The 25,471-nt window shown below is 56.9% G+C and overlaps 2 protein-coding genes across 59 annotated transcripts in view; one reads left to right on the top strand and one right to left on the bottom strand.

Moving 5' to 3' along the window:
- Positions 1-7,615: 7,615 nt before the first annotated feature.
- BRAT1 (BRCA1 associated ATM activator 1) lies at positions 7,616-21,391 on the bottom strand. Of its 17 annotated transcripts, none has more exons than XM_070566162.1 (16): positions 21,372-21,391; positions 20,502-20,743; positions 20,280-20,408; positions 20,053-20,196; positions 16,463-16,617; positions 13,792-13,939; positions 12,933-13,305; positions 12,600-12,719; positions 11,535-11,626; positions 10,659-10,777; positions 10,396-10,582; positions 10,133-10,206; positions 9,375-9,477; positions 9,138-9,236; positions 8,805-8,980; positions 7,616-8,486 (listed from the first exon to the last, which is right to left on the bottom strand). In XM_070566162.1, the coding sequence occupies exons 4-16, from the start codon at positions 20,177-20,179 to the stop codon at positions 7,788-7,790; spliced, it is 2,472 nt and encodes an 823-aa protein (XP_070422263.1). In that variant the 5' UTR covers positions 20,180-20,196; positions 20,280-20,408; positions 20,502-20,743; positions 21,372-21,391; the 3' UTR covers positions 7,616-7,787. The 17 variants fall into 17 exon arrangements, with proteins under 17 accessions (XP_070422263.1, XP_070422262.1, XP_070422268.1 ...); XM_070566161.1 differs by lacking the exon at positions 21,372-21,391 and adding an exon at positions 21,107-21,242; XM_070566167.1 differs by lacking the exon at positions 21,372-21,391 and adding an exon at positions 21,107-21,242 and having other exon boundaries at positions 13,792-13,936.
- A 2,188-nt stretch (positions 21,392-23,579) lies between these two features.
- Positions 23,580-25,471, top strand: part of IQCE (IQ motif containing E) — a 45,905-nt gene continuing 44,013 nt past the window's right edge. For 12 of the 42 annotated variants that reach the window (XR_011524310.1, XR_011524315.1, XM_070566196.1 and 9 more), the window contains exon 1: positions 23,700-23,887. Coding sequence is in view for 14 of the 42 variants with exons in the window: in XM_070566196.1 (XP_070422297.1) it covers positions 23,723-23,887 (165 nt within the window). In the remaining 28 variants the exon portion in view is untranslated. Of the gene's footprint in view, positions 23,888-23,970; positions 24,169-24,786; positions 24,953-25,471 lie in introns of those variants that run through there. The other 30 variants (XR_011524317.1, XR_011524316.1, XR_011524312.1 and 27 more) reach the window with 23 other exon arrangements.

Below are 25,471 nucleotides of genomic sequence, written 5' to 3'. Positions count from 1 at the left end.
CCCTCCCTCCCCGCGGCCCGGCCACCTCCTCGCTCGCGCCGCCCGCCACCCTCACGCCGAGGAGCTGCTGCGGCCGCCTCTGCCCGCGGGTGTTTGCCAAGCGGTTTCCATGGCGACACGTCTTGGCTCTGACAGGCCCAGATGAGTGCAGGGAAGACGTCTCCAGGAGGGGACAGACTCGAGGTCTATGTGTTCTCAGGCTCGGGAGAGGGGATGCTCCCACGAGGGGAGACGGCCCCCTGCCCTGAACTAGCCTTGCACCCTGCCAAGGAGGCTCCCGGACTCCCTCTGGGCTACATGCTACAGGAGCTGCCTTAGGTCATTTGGTCATTCAACAAACGCGAGCTGGTTGCAAAGCTGCCTGAGGGATGGGCTCAGCTCACAAAGGGCTCATGGTCGTGTCCTATTGTCCCCACTGCCCCACTGAAGGCCCATCCTGGGCAGGTCAGTGACTCCTTGAGCACCAAAGCTCAGCTGCCCACCTTCTCAGGGGTTGGCTCCACAGGGCAAGGATGCCAGGCTCCCCTCTGTGGAAGATCAACTGCAAAACCAACCCCATTCTCTGCCCCGCCCCGAACCATCTGGGCCCTCCAGTCAGGAGGTGGAGCCTGTAACTCCGCTCTTGAATCCAGCCTGTCTTGTGACTTGCTTCGGCCAAAATAGGGGACAGAAGTGATGCTGCACCAGCCCTGAGCTTAGGCCTCATGCCGTGCCTGCTTCTGCTGCTCTCTTGGGCCCCTGAGATAGCGTGAGAGCAAGCTGGGGCTGGTCTGCTGGGAGGTGAGAGAACACAGGGAGCCCCAGGCTCCCGGCTGAGGCCACCCGAGATGGCCTAGCCCCTAGCCAACCCACCAGCTGCCCACAGCGCACAAGAGCCAGCCCAGAGCAGGAGGACCGCCCAGGTGGCCCCAGGCCCTTTACAAATAGTGAAGCGTTGTGGTCTTCAGTCACTTGAGGTTATTTGTTACCCAGCAGTGGCTAACCGATACACCCTCTTTCAAGGGCGCTGGCCAGCAGCCACCAACCTCACACAGTCAGCACATGCTGAATGCCCTAAAAGCTCCCCCAGGACGCTGAGGACCTGCCCAGAGTGTGAGGGCTTTACACAGACCTACTATGTGCCAGCCCTGTGCTGAAACCAAGAGACAGAGCTGCATGTGTAAGGCTCATCTCTGCCGTCTAGGAGACCATAGCACTGAGGGGGGGCCACCAGTCCCGGCTGACAGGTAGCAGCAGGTGGGTGACCTGCTCAAGGCCCGGGTCACTCAGGAGCAGGCAGGTGTGGCCGCAGTACCCGGCTGGAGCAGAGCTCTTCCTCTCTCCCCCCGGGGGCACCTGTTCAGAAGCATTTCACTTCCTGTGTGACGGCAAGGACTGGGACATCACAGGTGCGATTTTTCAGTCCCTGTTCACTGAGGACTGTGGCTCAGGGCTATGCTGGCGCAGCTTCTGGTGGGCGGCCCCCTGCCCCATCCCTGAGCTGAGAGCCGGGCCGGGTGGCGCTTGTGCCCGGGTGATCCAGTTCTCCCCACTAGCATGTCAGCTGTTCAGAGCTCTTCAGCTGACAGCTTACAACGTCTCACCCAGCCTTCTCGGGGCCTGTGGTGAGAGGGTTGGTATAGACGGCCCAGCCCACTTTCCCTGGGAAGGGAAACCTGCACAGGAACAGTGACCGCGTTCGGCTTGGGCTGCCGTGCCGTGATGGGGCGTCCCAGCCAAAGTCCACTCTGATCGGCGCCCCCGTTCAGAGAGCATTTGCCGATACCTGCCAACACCTGTTCGGCGGCCTCGTGGGGCAAGGGGACAGAAGTCGGGGCCCGTCCTGCCCAGAGTGTGGAGTATATGGAAGACACACCCCACCTGAAACTGGAAACCTGCGGGGCTGTGCTCGTAGAGTAGGAACGGATCAGAAGTAACCCTGCCCCTCCAACCTGCTCCAGACCCCCGGGAGCCGCGGGAAGGAAGAAGTCCCTGAGAAGCCAGCGCTCCAGACCTGCCATGCGCTGACGTGAGACTGGGTGGCGCAAGGACTCCAAGCAGCGACCTTGGATTGAGGGGTCCCCACCGTACTCCTCCCCACAAGGGTGCCCTTTCACCTAGGCCTCCAAGCATCCCCACGGAGAAGCTTTTTAAAGCCAGTGGTCGGCACGCAGTTAGAGATGGCCAAGAACATGTGGAAACAACGCGCCGTGAGAGGGCTCACCTGGGCTTCAGGTCCTGGAGTTGTTACGCGTTGTGGCAGACACTGGCTGGCGGGTCCCACTCACTCTGTCCCGTGCACTCGGCCTTACTATGTGCCCAGAATCCTTCGTGGTTAGGCATGGCCACATGACTGAAGTCTGGGCTGTGAGATGCGGATAATAGGAACAGGTGCGACTTCTGCACCTCGCCCACAGAAACCTCTATCTGATCCTGCGTGCTCCTCTCTCGTTTCTGCACGCTGGCAGGGACCCAAACCCTAGCAGCCTTAGGAACCACGGCTGATGATGAGAAGGTGCCAGAACGAAGGGGCCTGGTCCTCCTTTCACCACCCGGAGGGAAGCCGCCCAACGGCAAGAACTGCAGGGCACTACTCTGTGGGCAATAAGTGAAGTCGTGTCCGTTTGAGCCGTGACGTGTTATCGTAACTAATGTAGATCCAGACTGTGAGACAAATGAGCTTATTATGTTTTAAGAAGTCAAAGACAAGCTTGAAAATGTCAGCACAGAACAGGAAGCCATATACAGTGACAACAAATTTATAAGCAGCACAAATAAAACGTAACATAGGGACCTCAAAAGATGGAAAATACTGAGGAGAGGCTAAAGGTGTGGAGGAAGAAGTGAGATCTCAGATGTTTCTGGAGTTCTAGAAGGAGAGAAAGAGAATGTGCATCAGAGACAATATTTGAAGGGAGAGTGGCTGAGAATTTGCCAGAACTGAGGGAAAACACCAATGCACAGATTCAAGAACCCCAGTGAATCCCAAGAAGAATAAACGAAAAGAAATTCTCATCTGCACATGACAGTAGAATCCAGAAAACCAAAGACAATGAGAAAAGTCTTAAAAGCAGCAGAGGAAAAAGACAGGTGACCTTCAAGAAGCAGTTAGACTGACGGCAACCTCTTGGCCACAATGACGGACGTCAGCGGACCATGGAATGTGCTCAATGTGGCCCAGAGCATGGAAGAAAGGACCTGCCAACCCAGGATTGATACTCCATGTAAATACATTCCAAGAATGAAAGTGAGCTCATTCTAAAACAAACCAAAATAGATTTCTTTTTGAGGAAGCTTGGCCCTGAGCTAACATCTGCTGCCGATCCTCCTCTTTTTGCTGAGGAAGACTGGCCCTGAGCTAACATCCATGCCCATCTTCCTCTACTTTATATGTGGGACGCCTGCCACAGCATGGCTTGATGAACGGTACATAGGTCCACACCCGGGATCTGAACTGGTGAACCCTGGGCTGCCGAAGCAGAGCGCAAGAACTTAACTGCTACGCCACCGGGCCAGCCTCCAAAATAGATATTTATACCACCAGGCTCTCCTGGGGTGCTTGTTAAAAATGCAGGTTCATTGGCCCCATTGCAGACCTCCTGCTTCAGAAACTCTGACATAGGGCCCAGAAATCTGTCTGTGGCCAAGTGACTCTGACAGTCCCAATGCTGGTGATTTCCCACGGTGTGGAATAAGGTAGGGCTTTGCAAGAGACCATGCTGAAGAGGCTGACAGGCACCTGGCCTAAAGGGTCTTTTGTGCCAGCCTGCAGGCAATGGGGAGCCATGGCAGGTTCTAGGCAGGGAAGTGACAATGACCAAATTTAGACAGATGACTTTGGCAGCCAGAGAGGGGAAGAGATTTGAAGGAGGGAAGGCTGGTGGAAGGAGATCCATTAAGAAGTGGTCGCACGGGCCAGCCCGGTGGCCGAGTGGTTAAGTTTGCCCACTCTGCTTTGGCGACCCAGGGTTTCACCAGTTCAGATCCTGGGTGTGCACATGCCACCACTCATCAGGTCACGCTGAGGCAGCATCCCACACAGCACAACCAGAGGCATTCACAACTAGAATATACAACTATGTACTAGCTGCGGGGGGGGGGGGGCGGAGAGGGGCGCTTTGGGGAGAAGAAGAAGAAAAAAAGATTGGCAACAGAACTCAGCTCAGGTGCCAATCTTTAAAAAAAAAAAAAAAAAGTGGTTTCAGCCATAAAACTCCTAGAAGAAAATACAGGCGTTATGTTCTTTGACATCGGTCTCAGCAGCATCTTTTGGAATACCATGTCTACTCAGGCAAGGGAAACAAAAGAAAAAATAAACAAATGGGACTACAGCAGACTAAAGAGCTCCTGCAAGGCAAAGGAAGCCAGGAACGACGAAAAGACAACCCACCAAGTGGGAGAAAATATTTGCAAATCATACACCCGACAAGGGGTTAATCTCCAAAATATATAAAGAACCCATACAACTCAACAGCAACAACAAAACAGATAACTCCATCAAAAAATGGGCAGAGGATATGAACAGGTATTTTTCCAAAGAAGATATACTGACGGCCAACAGGCACATGAAAAGATGCTCAACATCACTAATAATCAGGGAAATGCAAATCAAAACTACAATGAGATATCACCTTATATGTGTTAGGATGGCTATAATCACGAAGACAAAAAACAACTGTTGGAGAGGGTGTGGAGAAAAGGGAACCCTCATCCACTGCTGGTGGGAATGCACACTGGTGCAGCCACTATGGAAAACAGGATGGAGATTCCTCAAATAATTAAACACAGAAATATCATATGACCCAGCTATCCCACTACTGGGTATTTATCCAAAGAACTTGAAATCAACAATTCAAGGAGACTTATGCACCCCTGTGCTCATTGTAGCATTATTCACAATACCCAAGATATGGAAGCAACCCAAGTGCCCATCGACTGATGATTGGATAAAGAAGGTGTGGAATATATACATACATTGGAATACTACTTAGCCATAAAAAAGACAAAGTTGTCCCATCTGCAACCACATCGATGGACTCTGAGGGTATGACGTTAAGCAAAATAAGCCACAAAGAGAAAGACAAACACCGTATGACTTCACTCACACGTGGAAGATAAACACACATGGACAAAGAGAACGGATCAGTGGTTACCAGAGGGGAAAGGGGCTGGGGGTGGGTGAAAGGGGTAAAAGGGCCCATTTATATGATGACTGACAAATAATGATATACAACTGAAATTGCACAATGTAATAAACTATTATGACCTCGACAAAATTTTTTTTAAAGTGGTTGCAGGAATCCATGGGAGAGAGGCAGTGGATTCAGCTGAGGGTTATGATCTCACACGTCAGTGTCCTGGTCCCATCCCAGCGCAGCTGACCAGGTGGCAGTGGTCGCACAGGTCCAGGGCTGAAGGAAGTCTGGGCAGGTGTCCTGGGTGTCCTGAAGGCTCAGTGTGAGCGTGCTGCGTGAAGCCAGGGGACTGGATTACAGTACTCCGAGGAGGCGGGCAGGGGAGGAAGAGAACAGGCTGGCCCACAGCGCCCTGGGAACACAGCAGGTGAGGAAGGGGACGGAGTAACCAAGATGCCAGCACGTGCCGATGGCCTTCCTTGTGGATGATGCAATGCCCGGCATTTCACTCACCACGTCTCCGTCAGCTTGGTGACAGCGTGGTGAGCTCCCGCCCCATCTCACACACAAGGACACCGGGCTCTGCAGGTTAAATGACCTGCCCAAGGACACAGCAGCCTGGAAGTGGTGGGGCGAGGGCTTGACCCGGGTCCATCTGATGGGCCCCTTCCCTTAGTGAAGGAGCGGGAAGATGGAGCGCATTGGGCCTGTACCATGAATGCAAATTCCGCCCAAAACAACACCAGCTCCTTTGCAAGAGCACAGAATTTCCAGGAACCGGTCATCCTGCCGTCCACACACATTTCTGCCTCTCCCTCCAGGAAGTCTCTCTGATGTAGGAAAGGACACGGGCTTTCCAGAGGCTGTGGGGCCTTCACCTCTCAGCCTGATCTGAAAACTGAGGATAACGACAGCTTCTGTCAAAAGGCTTTTCTGCATCTATTGCTACGATCATGCTATTTTCCTCCATTAGCCTGTTGATGTGATGGATGACATTAGTTGATTGAACCAAAATGTACAAAGATTGAACCAGCCTTGTATACTGGAGATAAACCCCACTCGATCTTGGTGTATAGTTTTTTTTAATACACCGTGGGATTCAATGCGCTGATATTTTGTTGAGGATTTTTGCATCTAGGTTCGTGAGAGATATTGGTCCATAGTTTTCTTTCCTTGCAATGTCCTTGTCTGGTTTTGGCATTAGGGGAATGCTGGCCTCATAAAATGAGTTAGGAAGTGTTCCCTCTGCTTCTGTCTTCGGGAAGAGAATGTAGAGAACTGCTGTTATTTCTTCCTTAAAGGTCTGGTAGAATTCACTAGTGAACCCATCTGGGCCTGGTGCCATTTTGGAAGGTTATTTATTAATGATACAACTTCTTTAATAGAAACAGCCTTATTCACTTGTCTTGATTCTTCTTGTGTGAGTTCTGGCCGAATTGTCTTTCAAGGGCTTGGTCCACATCATCCAGGTTATCAAATTTGTGGAAGCTCACTTATTCCTAGGATTCCATTATCCTCTCAATTTCCCTGGGCTCTGCAGTGATGTCCCCTCTTTCATTTCTGGTATTAGTAATTTGCGTCCTTTCTCTTTTATTCTTGGCCCAATTACAGGCTTATTGATTTTAGTGATCTCTTCCGAGAACCAGCTCTTGGTTTAGATGACTTTCTCTATTGATTTTCTGTTTTCAATGCCATTGATTTCTGCTCTTTGATTATATCTTTTCTTCTACTTTGGACTTATTTTTGCTCTTCCTTTTCTAGTTTCCTAAAGTCGAAGCTTAGATGACTGATTTTAGAGGCATCTTCTTTTCTCGTATGTGCATTCTATGCTGTCAGTTTCCCTCTAGGTCCTGCTTCTCCTGCATGGCACAAATTTTGATAAGCTGCATTTTCATCTTTAGTTCAAACATTTTTTAACTTCTCTTGAGATTTCTCCTTTGACCACACGGGTGCTTCAGAACATTAGGGCACTTATCTGTGGGAGGCAAATGGTGAAATCCCCACTTTACAGACGGGGAAACAGGTTCTGAGAGAAGTGCCTCGCCCAGGGCCCCAGGGCCAGGAAACGCGGAGCTGGGCCTGGTGTAGCTGTCTGGTCCCCTGGGGACCAGCCTGGCTCTCAACTCCCCATCATTACCACCAGCAGCTCCACCTGCTCAGTCGAGACGGCGGGCTTTGAATTGCTACAAGCTCAGGGTGATCCTGGGGGTTCAGGGCGGGAAACCTGGCCTTGGTCGGACTCGGGGTCACTATCTTAGGGGCAGGGTCCAAGGCCAGACACTCTCCAGCCTCAAGTGTTTTCTCTCTGACCATTGGGCCTCACCGGGCACAGCAGGGTCCAGGTGGAGACCCGTTCCGCCAACACACACCCACGAAGCACGTGGCTGTCCTGCGGAGGGGTCCCTCCTGACGTTCTTCCAAACCCCACGAGGCCGAGGCCTCCCCCTGGACAGTGTTAGAACACAGCCTGACTCAAAAGAGGCACTGTCAAACGCCACAGATTTTGAGTAGAAAATAAGCCACTTCTTTAATAATACATCGAAATGCGGGCTCTCTGACCTCGCTGGTCTCGCGAGGTCCTGGCTTCCCTGAGGGCCCCCTGTGCAGCCAGGCCAGGCTGGAGGAAGGGACGCAGGGCAGCAGCAGGGGCTGGGCAGCCTCCGCTGGGCTGTCTCAGTAGCAGTCGGCCTGGTTCTCCCCCCGGACGCCCACGGTGGCCAGCATGTCCTGCAGGAGTGACTGAGGGCTCTTTTCTACGTGGTCGCTGCTCTCGGCCAGCGCACCCCGCAGGCCCTCTAGGTCCAAGGACCTCAGCACGGCCAGCACAGCCTCAGGCTCCAGGTCCCCCAGAGGCTCGCCCTGCTCACCCGCCCGCCACCTCTGCAGGGCGGCCTCCACAGGGACCACGTCAGGGCTGCCCTCGGCCTCCTGAAGGCCGCCGGAGGGAGTGGCCTGGGCCCTCAGGAAGAGGAGGAGGTCACAGGACTTCTGGGCCACGGGCCGGTCACAGTCAAATAAGGCACGGAAGGCGAACTCAAAGAGCCGCACTCGGCTGAGCGCCCGCAGCGCCTGGGCCAGGGGGCCGGGCGGGGTCGCCTGGGGCGCGGCCACAGCGTAGGGGCAGCGAGCACTGGGCTGGCCCAGCGTCTGTGCCAGGAACACCAGCGCCAGCTCGAGGCCCTGCGCCCGGACCTCCCAGTCCAGGTCCCGGCTCGCCGCCTGGAGCACCCTGGCCACAAACTGCTCCGTGTCCTCGGCCACGTCGGCATGGCGGTCCCTCAGCCACTCGGTGAAGACCTGCATGGCGGCCCTCCGGGGGAAGCCCTCCGAGTCCGTGGAGAGGACGTGCAGCAGCTCCGCGAGCAGGCTCTCCTGCAGGACAGAGCGGGAGGAGAGTCGGTGGGGCCGGGGCTCCTGATGGGCAGGGGCGTGGAGGGCTGGGCTCAGTCTGCTCTGCCTCCTTCAGGCCACAGCCCCTCGGCCCTCTCCTCTCTTCGGTCAGATGGGGTGACCATGTCCAAGTGACAGGGGTGCCTGGGGGCTGGGCCACAGACCCAGGGGACATCCCGACAGCACCCTGGTCCCCACCCACGCCCAGGTGGCTGACTTGCTATGCTGTGGGCACCAGACAGATACACACACGGACGGCTGTGGTGGGGGCTGCCTGGCATGGGCCCTGCCGCCTCCTACCTTCTGGCCCCCCAGCTGTTCTGGGCTGGCGGCGGTGGCGTGCAGGCCCTGGCTGGACAGCTGGCCCACAGCGGTCACCGCGCTTGCACGGACGTAACTCTCAGGGTCTCGCAGGAGCTGCTCGGCGAGCTCGGGCACCTCTGACGCGAGGAGCGCGTGTCTGAAGCCGGCCTGTCCTGGGGGTCCAAGGGGCCACCACCAGCTGTGACCAAGGGCTGAGCCCGCAGCCTCCCCTTGCTCCCCTGAGGTCAGCCAAGGGGGCCCGGGTTCCCAAAGCCAACAAGAGGCGACTGGCACGTCAAGGCCGGGTCAGCCCCACTGCCCCACACTCACCTCCCCAGTGTCTGGTCACCTGAGTCAGGAACTCCAGGCCCGAGTCCCTCACCTCCCAGCAGGGGCTGCACAGACGCTTCCGCAGCACAGGGAGCAGCTCTGGAGCAGGAGGAGCGGCTCAGAGGGGCCAGGGTTGCGTCCCCACCCCTCAGGGCCACCTGGGCCTTCCCACCCAGCACCCAGCTGCCTCCTCCCCGACGGCTCCCTTAGTTTACTGCTGGCAGGGGCCAGGATTACCTCTGAGGAACAGCTGGGTGTCGGGGTCCAGATCGCAGCAGCCGGGGGCCCTGGGGGAGCTCAGGAGCCATCTGAGCGTGGCCTGGAAGGCTTTCTTCAGGACCTGCAGTGGGCAGGACAAGGCTGTGGGGCCACGACGGGTGAGCTGCCCCCCATCAGCCTCTTGTTCTCCTGCCCCCGCCCCAGGGTGCGAGATGGGGACAGGTGCAGGGAGAAGGGAATGCTGGGCTTCATTTTTATGAGGCGGAAGCATCTGGAAGCAGCAGAACTGGCATCCCAGACATGAGGGAGGAGAAGGCAGCTGTCGCCGGGACCCCCACCACTGGGGAAACGGGATGTCTGCACCAAGACACGGGGCACGCCAGGGCAACTCCTCCACAAGGCCCAGGAGCCTGCCAGGCCTTTCGCCTGAGTCCCCCTGCGGCCCTCCCAGTGGCTTTGACACTGCGCCCGCCACACCTGGCTCAGCCGTGGGTGGGAGAATGAGCACGTCTGCAGGAGATGTCAGTGAGTCTGGACCCCAAGTGCAGGGCCCCCATGGCTCCGGCTCACTGTCTCCTCGAGAATTCCCAGGAGAAGACGGGACCCCCTCCCTGCTTCCACAGCGCAGCCCCCGCACCCAGGCCTCACCCCGTGCGCCTGCCCCTCAAAATTCGCGTCACGAAGCGACTCCAGCCCCAGGGAAAGCCCCGCTCCAAGAGGCCCACGGGGGTCCCTCTGCCCACCTCCCTCCTGTCCCCCGGCCCCCGTGCCCGTACCGTGGGGCTGGAGTCGGGGCTCCTGAGGTATTCCAGGAGGACAGCAGACACCTGTGTCACCAACTCCTGGGGGCCTGAGGCAGACGCGGACGGGTGAAGCACCCCCACCTCCACCCCGGGGCCTCCCCAGCACAGGAGGGAGTCAGGGGACAGAACCCCCAGGTCAGCCGAATCCCCCGAGAAGACACCAGAGGCCGGCAGCCAGGAAAGCGTGGCGGGGTCTTGCCTGACGCCGGGCTGCACGAGAACGCACCCCTACTCACCTGTCTCCTGAGCCAGTGCCCCCAGGAAATCGAGGGCTGCTCGCTGGACCCGGACACAGCCCGCCAGGATCGCACAGAGGCGGCCCCCCACGTCAGAGGCAGGGGCTGCCGAGCCATTGCAGAAGCGCAGAATTGTCACCGCAGCCCCCAGCAGTGGCGCCTGGGGCCAGGGCGAGGGACGCTGGGGCTGGGGGGAGAAGGGAGGGTCAGTGCAGGCCTCGAGCGCCACTGCCGGTGTGGACGCGGGCCAGGGCCACACCTACCAGCGGCTGCAGCAACTCAAGGTGGGCCAGGGTCTGGCACAGGAGACCGGCACAGGCTGACTTGGAGGAGAGGAGTGTGTCCACTGTCACCGAGTCACCCGTGGTCCCCTCCGGCAAGCCTGGTGGCCAAACCAGAAACAGTACCAGGTTAACGGGCACCTCCTGCGTGACCAGCATAGGCCCTGCCACCGGTCACCAACCCCGAGGCCACTGCTCCATGTTAGAGACGAGGACCAACGGTTCCAAGCAGGTGGCTGGTCCAGGGGGATGTCTGGACAGCCGGAGCTGGGTCTGAGCCTGTGCGTAGGGCTTTCGAGAAACTGACTCCCAGCTCTCGCTGCAGCCTGTTCCTGGCCGGGTCCCACTAGCCAGGAGGTCAGCCCTCCGCTTGACACGGGCGTCCGCCAGCCATATGGCGTGCCTGGGTCCCATCTCTAATCCTCCACACATCGTGCAGCTGAAGCAAGACGAGTCAGAGGAGGAAACCCACTCGCCCGTCCCAGAATCCAGACGGCTCTGGGAGGATGAGTGCCAGGCCCACGTGACCATTCTGGGTCAGGAACAACCATGTGGCTCGAGCCCACAGTGACCACTGACCACCAAGGCCTGGGGTGGGGACGAAGCCAGCCACTCCAGGGCCACCATCATGCCCAACGGGGGCGACGATGCTGCCCACTGACTCCGGGGTGGGGACATGAAGACGTGAGTGGCAAAGCCACACCTGGGACGACGGCCTACACCCCGCCACCTTCACTCTTAGTTGGGGGTGGCGAGCCGGGCGCCCTGCGGCCCATCAGCCTGCGCCGACCGCAAGGACACACTCAGGACCCCAGAATCCTGCTCTCCTGGTCTGCCCACCCTTCCCAGGCAGCGTACCTGGGGGTCCGGGGGCCTGATCGGCAGCTGTCAGGACACAGGCCAGGGGCTGGAGAAGGACACCAAAGGCCTGGGCCCTCAGTGCCTGTGGACTGAGGACAGAGGACATGGTGAGCGGGCTCCCCAACCCCCAGGTGGGCTGTCTGCCCACGTAACATCCCCAGCAAGTCTGGGCAAAGGGGAGGTGTTGGGATCCAGATGCCCCTTGAGAAACAGCTTCCCTGCAGGCACCGGGGCCGGCACTGCAGGCCGCTGGCATGCAACTCCATGGCAGCTGCTAGACAGCGCCTCCCTGGGCCCCAGGAGCAGCCCCCAGGTCTGACCAGACCTGCCCGATGGGCGGTGCCCGCTCGGAGCCATGGGGCAGGGAGACGTCCCTTCCCACATCTTGGAAGATGGTCCTGCCGCACACCTGGGCCCAGGCTGGGCTGGGAGGCTAAGCTGGCCCAGAGCTCGCCTTCCAGGCTGGCTGCCCGATCCTTCCCTCCACCCTCAGACCACTCCCTCTCTCAGAGCATCCAGACACCCTGGAGCCCAGAGCTGGGCTCACACAGGACCTCCAGCCCCTCTGGGGGGTGGGTCCTAAGGCCACTTTCACCTGGCCCAGGCCAACCCGGAACCCTGGGATGACTTCCTGATCCTCCACACCTCTCCAGACCCCACCCATCCTTCCAGGCAGGGCGCATCCCTTCAGCTCCAGGGAGCTGTCCAGCTGCTCCCACCTACAGGTGTCTCTCTCTACTGTCCCACAGCCCCTAGTACCCAGCCCAGTGGTGTGCACACAGTGCCTATGCAGGATCTGCAAGCTAAGGCCGCTAGGGACGGGGACAGAGGGCAGCTGAGTGAGCAGGCCCAGCTCCGGGCAGAGTGACTCTGACTGTTATCTCCACGGAGCCTATAAAGCTCTTGTCGGAAAAAGTCCTCCTGTCACCAAGGAGAGTGCAGAGGCCGCACCCCAACACGGCCACACTGGACATGGCTCTGACTGTTCTCCAGCTCCAGGAGCTCCCTGAGGACACTCGAGACCTCTCTGCCTGCCTGCACACAATGAGCCCCAATCCTCACCAGTCCTGCAGCTTCAGGATCCCCAAAGCCAGAGGCCCTGCTTGTGCGGGACTCAGACGGCGCAGGGTCTGTGCCAACGTCTCCCACAGGCCACAGTCAGAGGAGCTCAACACGGGAGAGCTGCAGAGAAGGACCCGGGAGAGAGAAAATCACAACTCTGTCCCGGGCACCAAGGCCCAGCTCGGATGGAAGGCCCCGCCTAGGTGTGCGGGCCTTCAGATGCCCTCCAGGGCCCCTCGATGAGGTGGCACTCTCGGGAGCCAAGGGGACGGGCCCCAGGTGCAGCAGCCGCGCCCCCTCCACCCGCCCCCAGCTGCGCCCCGGGGAGCTGACCGGGCCACGCTGAGGAGGAGGTCCACGAGCGAGTGTGCGGCTGGGAGGGGGTCTTCCTGAAGCAGACAGGCCACGAGGGGACTCAGCCGCTCCCAAAGGACCTGCATCCAAGGGCCGTGGCAGTGCCCGAAGGTGGTGGTCAGGACGTTGAGGGCCTGCGTGACCTGCGGGGTGGCCATAGAGCGCAGTGATCCTTCAATGTGACCCACGATCTTCTGGGCACACACTGGCCAGTCACAAGCCTGCGGGCTGGGGGGTCCCTCAGCTGGGCCTTGCAGGGACAGGCCCAGGATGTGCACCAGGAGCTGCCCGGCGGCCGAGGCCACAAACAGGCTGGAATCTCCCTGCAGGGAGAAGATGGTGTCAAGGGTACCTGGGGGTGGACAAGGGGTGAGGAGAGAAGAACACAGGGATCAGCTGGAACGGCATCGGAGGCAGACAGCAGAGATGCTAAGACCACTGAGTGGCTTTAAGCTGGGACTTCAGAACCGCAGGGGAAGGCCGATTGCAGGAGGCACCCTCAGAGGCCCCAGCCTCCCCTCTGAGCAGAGGCAAGGGAACCACACCGGAGTTTCACGGGGTGAGCAGCTTAGACCCTTGGAAGCTTCTGATTCCTTCCAATTAGTTTCACGGCCACCCTAGCTGCTGGGTCTGACCTATGAGCCAAAGGCCACTGTAACACCCTCGAGGGGCCTCTAACCCCCATCACCCCGTGAGCTCCTCACAACAGCCCTGTGAGATCATAGACAGTTCTACAGATGAGAGCACGAGGCCCAGCAAGGTCCAGTGCTTTCCCTGGGGCACACAGCATCAGCCACAGGGGGCCACAGATGGCGGGCAGGGCGGGCAGGGCACTCACCGCAGTCGGCCAGGAAGGGCAGGGCGCTGGGGTGCTGTGCCAGTGAGCGCAGGCCCTGGATCCAGCCGCTGCGCACGGTGGGGGCGCTCCAGGCTGCCTGGCCGAGGGGTCCGGCCTCCCCAAAGAGCCCGGGCAGCAACTCTGCCTGCTGGGAAGCAGAGAAGGAAGCGGTGACGCGGGCCTGTTTGCAGGGGACAGGCAGATCGGGGACGGCCGTCCTGTTGAGGCACTTGGGGAACTTTCTCATGCGCTGCTGATACAAAGAGACCCCACACCCGCGGCAGCTGTGCTTTGGGGAGGTGGTGGCTGGCCACCAGCGCCAGCCAAGGGTGGCCACAGCACCGTCAAGTCTGCCTTCAAGGGGACAGAGCTTTGGGAGAAGGACAGGGTTTTAAGTAAAGGCCCATCTATCCTGTTACCGCTTATTCAGAAATCATCCCCCCACAACAGTACCACCAGCTTCCCTGCCAACGGCCCACCTCTGACCGTGAGATTCTGAACTCGAGGACCCCAGTGGTCCTCCAGGGCCTACTGGACTCCTGAGCCTGGCACATGGGCCTGTCAGCACCCACCTCCTCCAGGCGCCCCCCTACCCCCGATGCCCCAGCGGGCCTGGTGTGCCAGGCCTGCCCTGCCCCCGCCCACGTTCAAACCCTTTACAACCCAGCTGGGAGTTCAATGCCCCCGTGAAGCCTACCCACTGGCTGGCAGCGGCTAACCCCCCACTCAGTCCCCACAGGGTTATGGACGTCCATGGTCACACATGCACGCTGTCCTACGTTTCCCGCCATGAGCAGGAAACCCCGGTGCCACCTCTTACTAACAGAGCCCTCACTGGTGTGGTTGTTTGCTCTGAGCCTTGCCCGTCTCCACGGTGGAAATGTTGGGCAGAGCCCGTGCCCAGGGCAGGCCAGGCCTTGGGACATCCTGTTCAGCTTCGTCTCACTCTCAAGGGACAGGAACGCTCCAACCATCTCAGACTCCAGGCTACAGGACATAGGGCCTTGGAGACACGCTTACAATCGCTCCAGGCTAGACGTCTACTCTACAATGGCCGTGAGCCCCGGGGGTGCTGCTGCTGGCGGCTCCCCGGGGAGCCCTCTGCGGGATCTGCTGTCACCTAAGGACCCTCTCAAAGTGATAGCCCCTCCCTGGGGGTAGCTCACAGCCAATGGGAGCCCTCAAGTAGACTGCGGGCACGTCCCCTGCCCAGACACTGTGCACTGCAGACAGGGCCAGTGCTGGGCAGCTGGCTGACGAGGGGCTGCGAGACCACCTGGGAGCCTGTGAAGAAGCGGGTGAAAAGGGGACGGGAGGCTGACCCCGTGCTGTGGGCCCCGGAGAGAGGAGAGCAAGCTTTCCCCACGACTCAGAGCCTGGAGCCCTCGTCCCGGCACACGGGGACGGACCACCAGACGGGGGGGCAGCCAGCAGCCTTTCCAGCCCCCAAGGCCCGGCGGCCCCAGGGAAGGAAAAGGAGGAGATGGAGAAGCAGGGATGGGACAACAAAGTCCCCAGGAAGCCAACACAGCAGGAGGAGCCACGTGCTGGGGACCAAGAATTCGCTCTCGGAGAAGCAGGCAGTGGACAAGTCACGCAAACGGTCAGACTTCCAGCGTTCAGAGTGAGCTCCGCCAGATCTGCGGGGTCCTCACGCTGAGCCCTCCGTTTCCTTATCCAGGAACCGGAGACACAGACTCCTGGTCTGCTTACTGGCCGCAGCTTCCAGGATAACACGAAAGCGATCTTGCAAACTCTGAAGTGCTTTATAAACTGCAAAACACCACAGGCCAGGCGGGATCACCGCATGGGAGGACAGCAAGCACAAAGTTACGCCCTAAAACACACTTCAGTGTAGCGAGGCGACAGACAGGATCCCAGAAAGGCTGTCCCACAGTGGGCTGGCGCTGGGCTGCGTCCCCAGAGCCTGCACGGCTGAACTGAGGAGCACCCGTGATGGCATCCCAATGGCACTGGGAGGACACATCCCTCCCTCCTGCTGTCCTCTCTCCCAGAGGCTCCATCACAGCACGGCCTCCCCGGGGCTCTTGGCACAGGGGGTCAGAGAAGGCAGGCGTGCCTCCACGCAACCTGGCAGGGCTGTGAGGTGCCCAGAGACGCCATCGCTGTGACTGGTAGGGCCAGAGAGGCCGGCATCAGGCGTCACCTCGTGAGCCCAGCTGGGCCCACGCAGGGGTGTGGGAAGCTGCACGACACACAGCTTGGGGGGCTCCACGCTCCCATGCCTTGGGGCTATGTAGAAATTCTCAGGAGTCATTCACTCACCCAACAGGCTATGTGCCAGACTGGGCACCTGGTTAATCCTCACAACACCCATGGGACACGCACGATCTCCTCTCCGTCACAGGGAGAAACCGAGGTCAGGGGACTCAGGGAGGCGGGCGAGGCCCTCCAGCGGGTTAAGCGTCAGAGCCGAACGCACCCCAGTTCCGTCTCATTCCAAAAAGTTCACCCCTCCACCCAACGTCACTCCCAGTGGGCTTTCAAAGGGGCTCCCTCTCGGGAGCAAAACCTTGCGGCACACTCAGACGCAGGGGCAAGGCGCGTCTCAGAGACGGAGGGACCGTGACAGCCACCCCTGCTTTACGGGCCTGCAGGGGAAGAGCCGTGCGCCCCTGGGCGGGTCACAAGGTGGGAGGCCCAGGCTCACCTGAAGATACTGGAAGCAGCTCTCCTGGGCCGCAAACACCCCTGCGAGGTGGAGGGAGAAGGAGAGGACTCTGGCGCTCAGGCCCTGGGGCTTCAGCACGTGGCACAGCAACTCCACCAGGCAGGGATTCTCCTGCAGCAACTGCAGGCTGGACCCTGGAGACAGGCCCAGCCGGGGGGCGTGTCACCGGGGGCGCACCGCTGCCCGTCTGCCCGAACGACTGCTCTTCTAATGACTCCCAGGCCCCTTCTCTCTCCAGCTGTGAGATTTCCCGTCTAACTGGGAGAAAACGCTTGCAGCGAAGGATTCCTAACTGTCACTCCACGACGGGGGACACGCCAGAAAGCCAACACTTCCACAACAGGGAAAGGATGGGGACAGGAAATATAAACGGCCGACAAACCTGAAAAGATGCTCTGTCTCACCCATTAGAAAAAAGGAACACAGATTAAAGCAGGAGACCATTTTCACCTCTCCAGTGCATACTTTTTTCTTAAACCGAGAGTACTTGACGCGAGAGTACCTCCCTTCTAGACCTGGCATCTAACATTTCTACACTCACCCACGCTGTCGTTCAAAAGCACCGATGGGGGGAAAGGCGGGGAGAGCTTCCACGGAGAGGCTGGTGCTCAAAGAACTACCAAAGAATACGGCTCAGTCAGAAGGAAAAAGGACAGCGTGAAGAAGAGAGAAGCAAGAGGCAGAGACCAATAAACACGTGGGAAAACCCAGATAGGCACTGACTTCGAAAACTAACAATAAATAACTTTTGAAGGGTTTTAAAACAAGATAGAGGGGCCGGCCCGGTGGCACAGTGGTTAAGTTCGCACGTTCCGCTTCGGCGGCCTGGGGTTTGCCTGTTCAGATCCCGGGTGTGGACATGGCACCGCTTGGCAAAGCAATGCTGTGGTAGGCGTCCCACATATAAAGTGGAGGAAGATGGGCATGGATGTGAGCTCAGGGCCAGTCTTCCTCAGCAAAAAGAGGAGGATTGGCAGCAGTTAGCTCAGGGCTAATCTTCCTCAAAAAAAAAAAAAAAAAAGAAGATAGAATCAAGATACCAGACACAAAAACCTGGAACATTGTGCTGGGCTTGGAATGCTCCAAGATCCTCACATTGAAGACACTCGGACCAGAGGATGGAGATGCTAACGCACTTCCCACTGTTTTTATCCAGTTTGCTTGTAAGGGTACCCTAAAGGACATAAGTGAGATGCATAACTTCAAAGCCAGAAGAAAGATTAGAAAAACAAAAGCTTTATCAATCCAAAGAGGGCAGATAAGGAGGAAAAGGGAGCAAAGACAAGGCATGGGAAATTAAAAAAACACAAAAGAAAGTGGTGAAAACAGGTTCAGACATAACAGCTCCCAAATGAAACAGATTAACCTGTCTGTTAAAAGAAAGAGCCGCTCAGATTAAATTAAGAACCAAAGGCCAGCAACAGTCTGTTTCTAAGAAGCGATGAAGCTTGACAAGGCAGAGAAGCCGAGAGTAAAAAGATACGTAGGCAAATCCTAATTTTGGAAAAGCTGCAGCAGCAAGAGTAATATCAGATAGAACTGACTTCAAAGCAAAGAGTGTTACCAGTGCTTTAGAGAGAAAGTCACTGCTCAGAGATAAATCTCAGAAGACAGGAGTCCGAGCCTGCACGGACCTAACCCAACCTCAAAGTATACAAAGAAAAACAAGACAGAATTTCAAAGAAAAACTGCTGACTCTGCAATCTTAGTGTAAGATTTTTACACATCTCTCAAGAACAATTAAGTAAATAAGTGAGCAAGAACAGAGCAGGCTTGAACACAAACTTGAACGAAGGAACTTGTGTGGAGACCACGTTCCTCCATCAGGTAGAACTTGAAGGAAAACTGAGTACACGCTGGGGCAGGAGGGAGCAGAGATTAACTGCTAACGGGCACTGGGCTTCTTTCAAAGGGCTGAAAATGCTGCAAAATTAGATTGCGGCGATGGTCGCACAACCTTGCGAATTTATTAAAAACCATCGAATTATACACTTTAAGTAGGTCAGTTCCATGCTATGTAAATCATATCTAGAATAAAGCTGTTTAAAAATAATTTTTAAAATTTGGCTACAAACTAGGCAACAATTGAGCCTTACAAATACCAAAAAAAAATACCAGATAGTGAAATCTATAGGGCACTGGCAAAAACTATCTGCATACTAAGCTGCAATAATAACCTCAACAGACATAAAAGAATCTAAATACAGATGTTTCCTAATTCCAATGAAATAAATTAAAAACCAATAATAAAAAGACTGAAAAAAACTCCATATTATGAGTCTAAAAGATACCCTTTTAAATAATTTGTGGGGGTGAGGCCAGCGCAGTGACGTAGCAGTTAAGTTTGCACGCTCCACTTCGGGGGCCCAAGGTTCATGGGTTGGGATCCTGGGCGTGGACCGACACATAACTCAGCAAGCCACGCTGTGGCAGCGTACCCACATATAAAGTACAGGAAGACTGGCATGAATGTTAGCTCAGGGACAATCTTCCTCAAGCAAAAAGAGGAGGGCTGGCAACAGATGTTAGCTCAGGGCTAATCTTCCTCACCAAAAAAAAAAAAAAGAAAAGAAAGAATCTTTTAAAAAAGATAATAAATAAATAAATAATTTGTGGGTAAAGAAAAATCATAACGAAAAGCATGAAATACCTGGAACTAAGTTACAATAAAAATAGCGCATAGTAAAACTTGCAGGGTGCAGCTCAAGTGACACTTTCAGAGAACTGTGTAGCCTTCAATGCATATTTTAGGAAACAAGAAAGACTGAGATATTCAACTCAAAAAGCAAATAAAAGAACAGGGTAAACCAAAGTAAGTAACAAACAGCAGAAATTAATGACAAGGCATCTACCCTAAGGCAATTATCAGCCAAGAGGACAAACACTTACACAAGAAGATGTAGGCACAAAGAAAGCCATTACAGCATTATTTACAACAACGAAACATTAGGAATGCATGTAAAAATAGTGGAATGATTGTATAAATTACGGTCCATTCATACAGCGAGTGGCACAGTCAATAAAATCAACATGTTCCATGGGGGAAACACCCACTATAACGGTAAGAGAGAAAAAGCAAGACGTCAAATTGTATTTACGCTGTGATCTCATTTTCATAAGAAAAACAGCTTCGTGCTGTGTTAGGGAAAAATGCCAGAAGTAAATAAAAACGTTAATGGTGGTTTAATTTTCCTCTTTACCCCTCTGCGTTGTTCAAGTTTTATTTAAAGAATATGCGCTACTTTCATAATCAGAAAGGAATGCCGATTTCTTAAAACAAACAAAAGAACGCAATGAGAACAACAAGGTAAGTTTGTCCGTGCCTTCTGCAGCCATCTAACACGAACTGAACAACAGGAGACCTGCATCAAGGCTGGAATCAGCTAAAAACTTCAACCTCAAGCTCTCTTGATCATTCCCTCAGGCTGTAGCTTGATGCAATTAGGCGGGAGGAACCTTCAGGATGTGGAGAAAGGACACCAGGTGGACACCCCTTCCCCAGGACAGGGGAGCCCCGCGCACCCTCTGGCCACCGGGGAAACAGTCAAGAGCAGCACCCTCACCCTTACCTGCTTCAGTGATCGTTTTAAACCAGTCCAGCAGCTTCTCCAAACAGGTGTCATCTGCCACCGGCTGCCTGGGGTCTGCCAGAACAGCACAGAGAGCCGGGAGGAGCTGGGAGCACTCTGGGTCCATGGTGAGGCTGGAGATTCCTACAAAGGAAATGTCAGGGCCAGACCCCACCCGCCCTAGTCACAGTCAGTCCCCACGCCTGCTCAGGCCCCAGAACTTTCACCTCAGGCCAGGCGGCTGGAAAACAACTCTCGGAGAGAAGCTCCAAGCTGCCAGGATGGATGCAAAGCCTCAGCCAGGGTGGGGCTGGAGGGGGTCAAGAGTAAGCAGGGCCGAGTCCTGGCCACCCTAGCTGGAAAGGAGTCCGGTGTAAACCATGAGACCTCAGGAGCTCAAAGCCTGCCAACCTTGGGCTCTGGCGGGAGGAGAACAGCAGGATGCTCACCTAGGCTGCGGGGCCAGAGTCGGGGTCGGGGGGGGGGGGGGGTGTGCGTCCTGGGGCCAGCCAACGCGGACAGAGGAAGAGCGTCTCAGTCCGGGCTGGAAGTGTCTGTCTGTTCTGTCCCTTCTGGGGGTCAGGGCGTCTGCATCTGACAACCCTGCAGCCAGCAGTGTGCGCGGAGGGGAAGGCGCTCTGTCCACTGTCGGTCCCTCCAGGGCCGGGAGGTGTGCACCCGCGTGTCCAGCCTGGAAGGGGACAGGGAAGCGCGTCGGTCCTGTGATCAGGGAGGGCTCTCGCAGGAGGGAAGGGTGGCCAGTGACTCTGTCGGAGTCACGAGTGAGTCTGCCTGGGCTGGGGCATCCATCTGTCCATCCAGGGCGAGGCTAGGTCCCTGCGGAAGGGGCCCTCCCCGTGGAACCCGCCGCGGGTCGGGGCCGCCCGGAGGGTCCAGAAAGGGCCCGGGCCGGTGGCCGCAGTCGCGTCAGGACTCGGCCCAGGCCGCGCGCGCCAGCCGCAGGATGCTCCCCGGCCAGCCCGCCCTGGGTCCTGGTCCCCGACTCCGCGGGACGCGCCACCGCGACCTAGACCGTCTGCGGCGCGCGCCTCACCTGCTCCGCGCCCGTCCGCCGCCGAGGCCCCGCCCCCACCGCCCAGGCCCCGCCCCGACCGCGCCACCTGCCGGGTCTGGAGGGGGGCGAGGACGGGGATGGCCGGTGTGCGGAACCGTGAAAGCCCCACCGTGATGGCCACTCTTGGAGCCCCGAGAGCCAAGACTTTGGAAATGAGCTCAAGCTGAGAGGCTTTGGGGACAGGCCAGCGACAAATCGGTCGCCCCGACCCATCACCCCCACTGGGACTCTCAGTGGTACGTACCCGAGCGTCCGGCGGGCATTGCGCCCGGAAGGCGGGGCTTCTGGAGGAAAGGGCGGGGCTATTCCAGGAAGGGGCGTGGCCTCGCCAGCCAAGGGGGCGTCATACGTTTGGGCGGGCGGGAAGCGCGTGCCGCAACCAGGCGTACTCATCACTGAGCAAAACTCTGGTGTTTTGGCCTCGAAACTGGGTCGTCAGAGGCCTTCAGCTGTGTGCTGGAGGTTCTCAAAGTTAGAGGATAAAAACAAAGCTCATCTTCCCATAGCGTCAGTTTTTCAGCAAGATTTTGGGGGAAACACCATGTATATATGAGGAAACAGCAGGATTTCTATGGGTGTTACAAAAAGAAACTTTAAGAACATTGACTTCGTTGGGGGAACCACTTGGGACAACCACCCTCCCTGATACACACACACACACACACACACACCCTTAGAACTATTTGGGTGAAAAGATTTGAACTGCACAGTTCTCTTCCTGGACTTGTGAGTCCTCATTGTAAAAATGAGTATACTAATATTTGCCTGATTGGTCAGTTGTGGGGAAAAAACATCTTACAGTGGCACTATGCTAACTCAGGTGATTCTGCAGCAACTCTGGGAGAGTGGGTCCTATTACCACCCCTTCAGATGAGGAAACTGAGGCACAGAGAGGCAGCCTCCTCAGGTCTCACAGCTAGTGGGCTGGCACAGCTTGGAACCAAGCCCAGGTATTCTAGCTCCCCAGTTGAATACTACGTTATCCAGGTCCACCATTTCTTACCTGAAACTTTTGGGGACAAACGGCTCAGAATTCAGAATTGTTCAGGTTTTAGAAAAGTTACCTGGTACACATACACTCTATATGAGATTGCAATCCCAGCAGGGGCTGACGCAGCATGCCACATTCAAATGCATGAACAGTTCTGCGGTGAAATATACACTGCAAGTGGAATAAATAAACACTATAAATAGCCTCAGCTCAGATTTTTGTTGACAAATGAGTTGAGGTCGGAACAGGTTTTTCAGAGCGGCAGATAAAAGGCTGTGGACATGTACTGTCTCTATAGTTAAAGGAAAGACAGTGACACAGCAGAAGCAGGAAGGACAGGATGTGTGGAGAGCTCCGGAAGTGGGAGAGGAGCAAGAGGTACATGTACATAGGTAGTTTTGGCATCGAAAGCCCTTGCCTGGCACGTGGACAACACCCCCAGAAAGCAAGCTGAAGCTGGTAAGCAGGTGAGTGGCCTGGTAAGAGGTGCCTTTTATAAACGACTGATGGTGAGACTACAAAACCCAGGCTCCTGACGCTAACCAGCTCAGTTTTCCCTGCTGGTGAGGAGACAGCCGGGGAACCCCCCCCCCCCACCTCCCCCAGGGGCAGCTCAGCCCGTTTTGTAACGATGAGGAAACTGACGAACAGAGGGCCATGGACCCTGCAGTAGGTGTTGGAGGTGGAACTAGAACACTAATAACCTGACAGGTGTTCCTTCTGCTACACCACCGACGAGAGGACTCGTTCATTCGTTCACCACATAGTAACAATTACACTGTCACATTGCACTCACTCTGGAAAGGGACAACTGTACAGATATTGACTCATTTGATCCTCACAACAACCCTTTTTTCCACTCTATGTTCGAGGAAACAGAGGTACAGAGAAGGGACCTGACTCGCGGGATAGCCACTACCCATTGATTGAGCACCTGTGGTGTGCCAGACCCTGTTCCAAAGGACGGAGATCCAGCCGTGAGCAAAGCAAAGCTCCTGCCCCAGAGAGCTTACATTCTAGCCATGGAATGTTCTTGCAGATAATAAATTTCAGCTAGCTGGAAAAAATAAGCAGGGTGAGGGGGACAGAGCAGATGCCCTTGGAGACCTGGATGAAGAGAAAGAGCAAATTCTACTTGCTAATAATAATTTAAATGAACTTTGGAGCCCAGGGCGCCTAGAGATCATGATACACATTGAGTGCGATGCAAACTTTTCTTCTGTCTTGCTGTCCCGTGGCTAGATCAGAGCCCTAAAGCCCAGGATAGAGGTCAGGGAGGGTAATTTTCTGAATGCCAGGCGTCCAGAACTAGCAGCCTGCGACACTGCACCAGCCCCTTGTCCCTTTCAACGTCAACCTAATAAAGACTTGTTAACGTCCTGCGCTGGTGACCAGCTCCCAGCCTCGTCGCGGAGCCTGGAGGAGCGAAGAGCCTGGACGCAGACTCCGTAAGCTGCTCAGCACCGCCCCCTCCGCGGCTCTCCGCCCCCGCACCTCTGGGCGCGCTGCGGGTCGGCCCGCGGGTACCGCCGCGCACGCGCACGGTCGGCCCGGCTTGGACGGCGCCCGCCACATCCGGGACTCCGCGGCCCGGCGCCGTTGCCATGGCAGCGGGGTCGCGGCCGGCGCGCGGGCATTCCCTGAGGCAGCGGGCGGCCGGGGGCTCCGCGCAGCCCCAGAGCCCGACAGCAGCGCCCGCAGCGCCGAGGGGGCGGCCGGCCAGCGCCGCCGCCATGTCGCTGGGCCCCGGAGAGTCGGCCTCGGAGACGGTAAGCGCGGGCGGGCGGGCCGGCCGGCGGCCGCCGGGTGACAGCTGCCATTATTGTTACCGCATAAGAGCGGACCTCGGGCCCCCGCCAGCGTGCGGCCGGCATGGCGTCGCCGCCCCCCCCCCCCCGCCCCCCAGTGCAGCCTCCAGCCGCCTCTAGACCCCGCCTGCCCCTTGCGCAGGCCGCCGCTTCCGGGAAGCCCTCCCGGACCCTGCGTCCTCCCCTGGGCGCCTGAGAGGCCGGGCTGCGACCGCGGCCCGCGCGGTGACCGAGCTCACTGCGTAAGTGTCCGCCCACCCCCTGCCTCCAGGGCCCGGGACGACCCCGAGTCGGGTGTGAGGGAGGAAGCCCCAGGCTCTGGGAACAGGACCCTGCCTGGCACTGATCAGAGAAGGCTTCCTGGAGGAGGTGCCCGCTAAGGTTACTCCCTCCGATCAGGGCGAGCCGGCTCTCAGCTCGTTCCTTTGCCGAGCGTTTTGGGTGCGTTTTGGGTGCGCCTTCCTGCTGGAGATACCGATGCGGATGTGTAGGCTTGCATTCCCATAGAGCGAGGGTGTAGGGGGCAGAGGACAGGCAATAAACAGATCACTAAGATGTCAGGAGCGTGCTGCGGGGAGAAGAAAACAGGCCCCTGTGAGGGAGGGGGGTTGGGGAGGGCTGCTTTAGATGGGGTGCCCCGGAACAGCCCTCTGAGGGGCTCACACGTGCCCTGATCTCATGGACAAGAAGCAGGCAGTCTGGTAAGGGTCAGAGAGCAGAGGGACCAGCCAGTGCCAAGGCCCTGAGGTGAGAAACTGCAGTGTGTGCCAGGGCCCCAGAGAAAGCTTTCCGGGATCTGTTAGGGGCAGGGGGACCTGGGTGGAAGGTGGGCATGGGCCTGACCACGGAGATCTTTGCAGGCCATGCAAGGAGTTTGAATTTATTCAGGACACAGCGGGAGGCCTTTGCAGGGTTCCAGACCGAGGGAACGCTGCTTCCTTCTCCCCGAGCCCGCGAGTGCTGAGCCGGGCGTGCACAGTTCACCCAGAGCAGGGACTGACTCAGTGCTGCTGGCAGCGGGAGCAGGTGAGGTTTCCTCCTTGTTCCTCAAGGCTCCGAGTCCTGCCTCCCCTGGGAGGCCTGGCACCTGCACGGGCCTCAGTTCCAGCTCCTTCATCTTTACAAAGTGGCCTCTCACGTTGTGACTGTAAAAACAATTCATGCCCATTAGAGAAGATTTGGAAAATTAATTACCTGTAATCTAACTGCCTGCAGAAAACCGGTCTGACATTTCCTTCCAGTCTTTTCGCAGTGCATCTTTTTTCCATACCCTTTTTAAAACATTGAGATCGTATTTGTATTGTTTAGTAGTCTTTGCCGATTAGTTTGTTGTTAGCGTTTTCCCATATGCACACATTTTCTAGAGCATGATTTTGGACACTCTGACCTGTGGGGGCCCCTGTTTCACTTCTCCATTCCCTGCATTTACCCCCTTTGTTTTCACTTTTCTGCTGTTAGAAGCAGTGCTGCTGTGGATGTTCTCACACGTGAGCATTTGTTAAGTTCTTTCCGCATGTCGGGCTCTGAGGACGCAAAAACAAGCTA

This window comes from Equus przewalskii, chromosome 12 (assembly GCF_037783145.1).
Source record: "Equus przewalskii isolate Varuska chromosome 12, EquPr2, whole genome shotgun sequence".
NCBI lineage: Eukaryota > Metazoa > Chordata > Mammalia > Perissodactyla > Equidae > Equus > Equus przewalskii.
The sequence above is the reverse complement of the archived record's forward strand: the minus strand, read 5'-3'. Positions and strand labels throughout refer to the sequence as shown.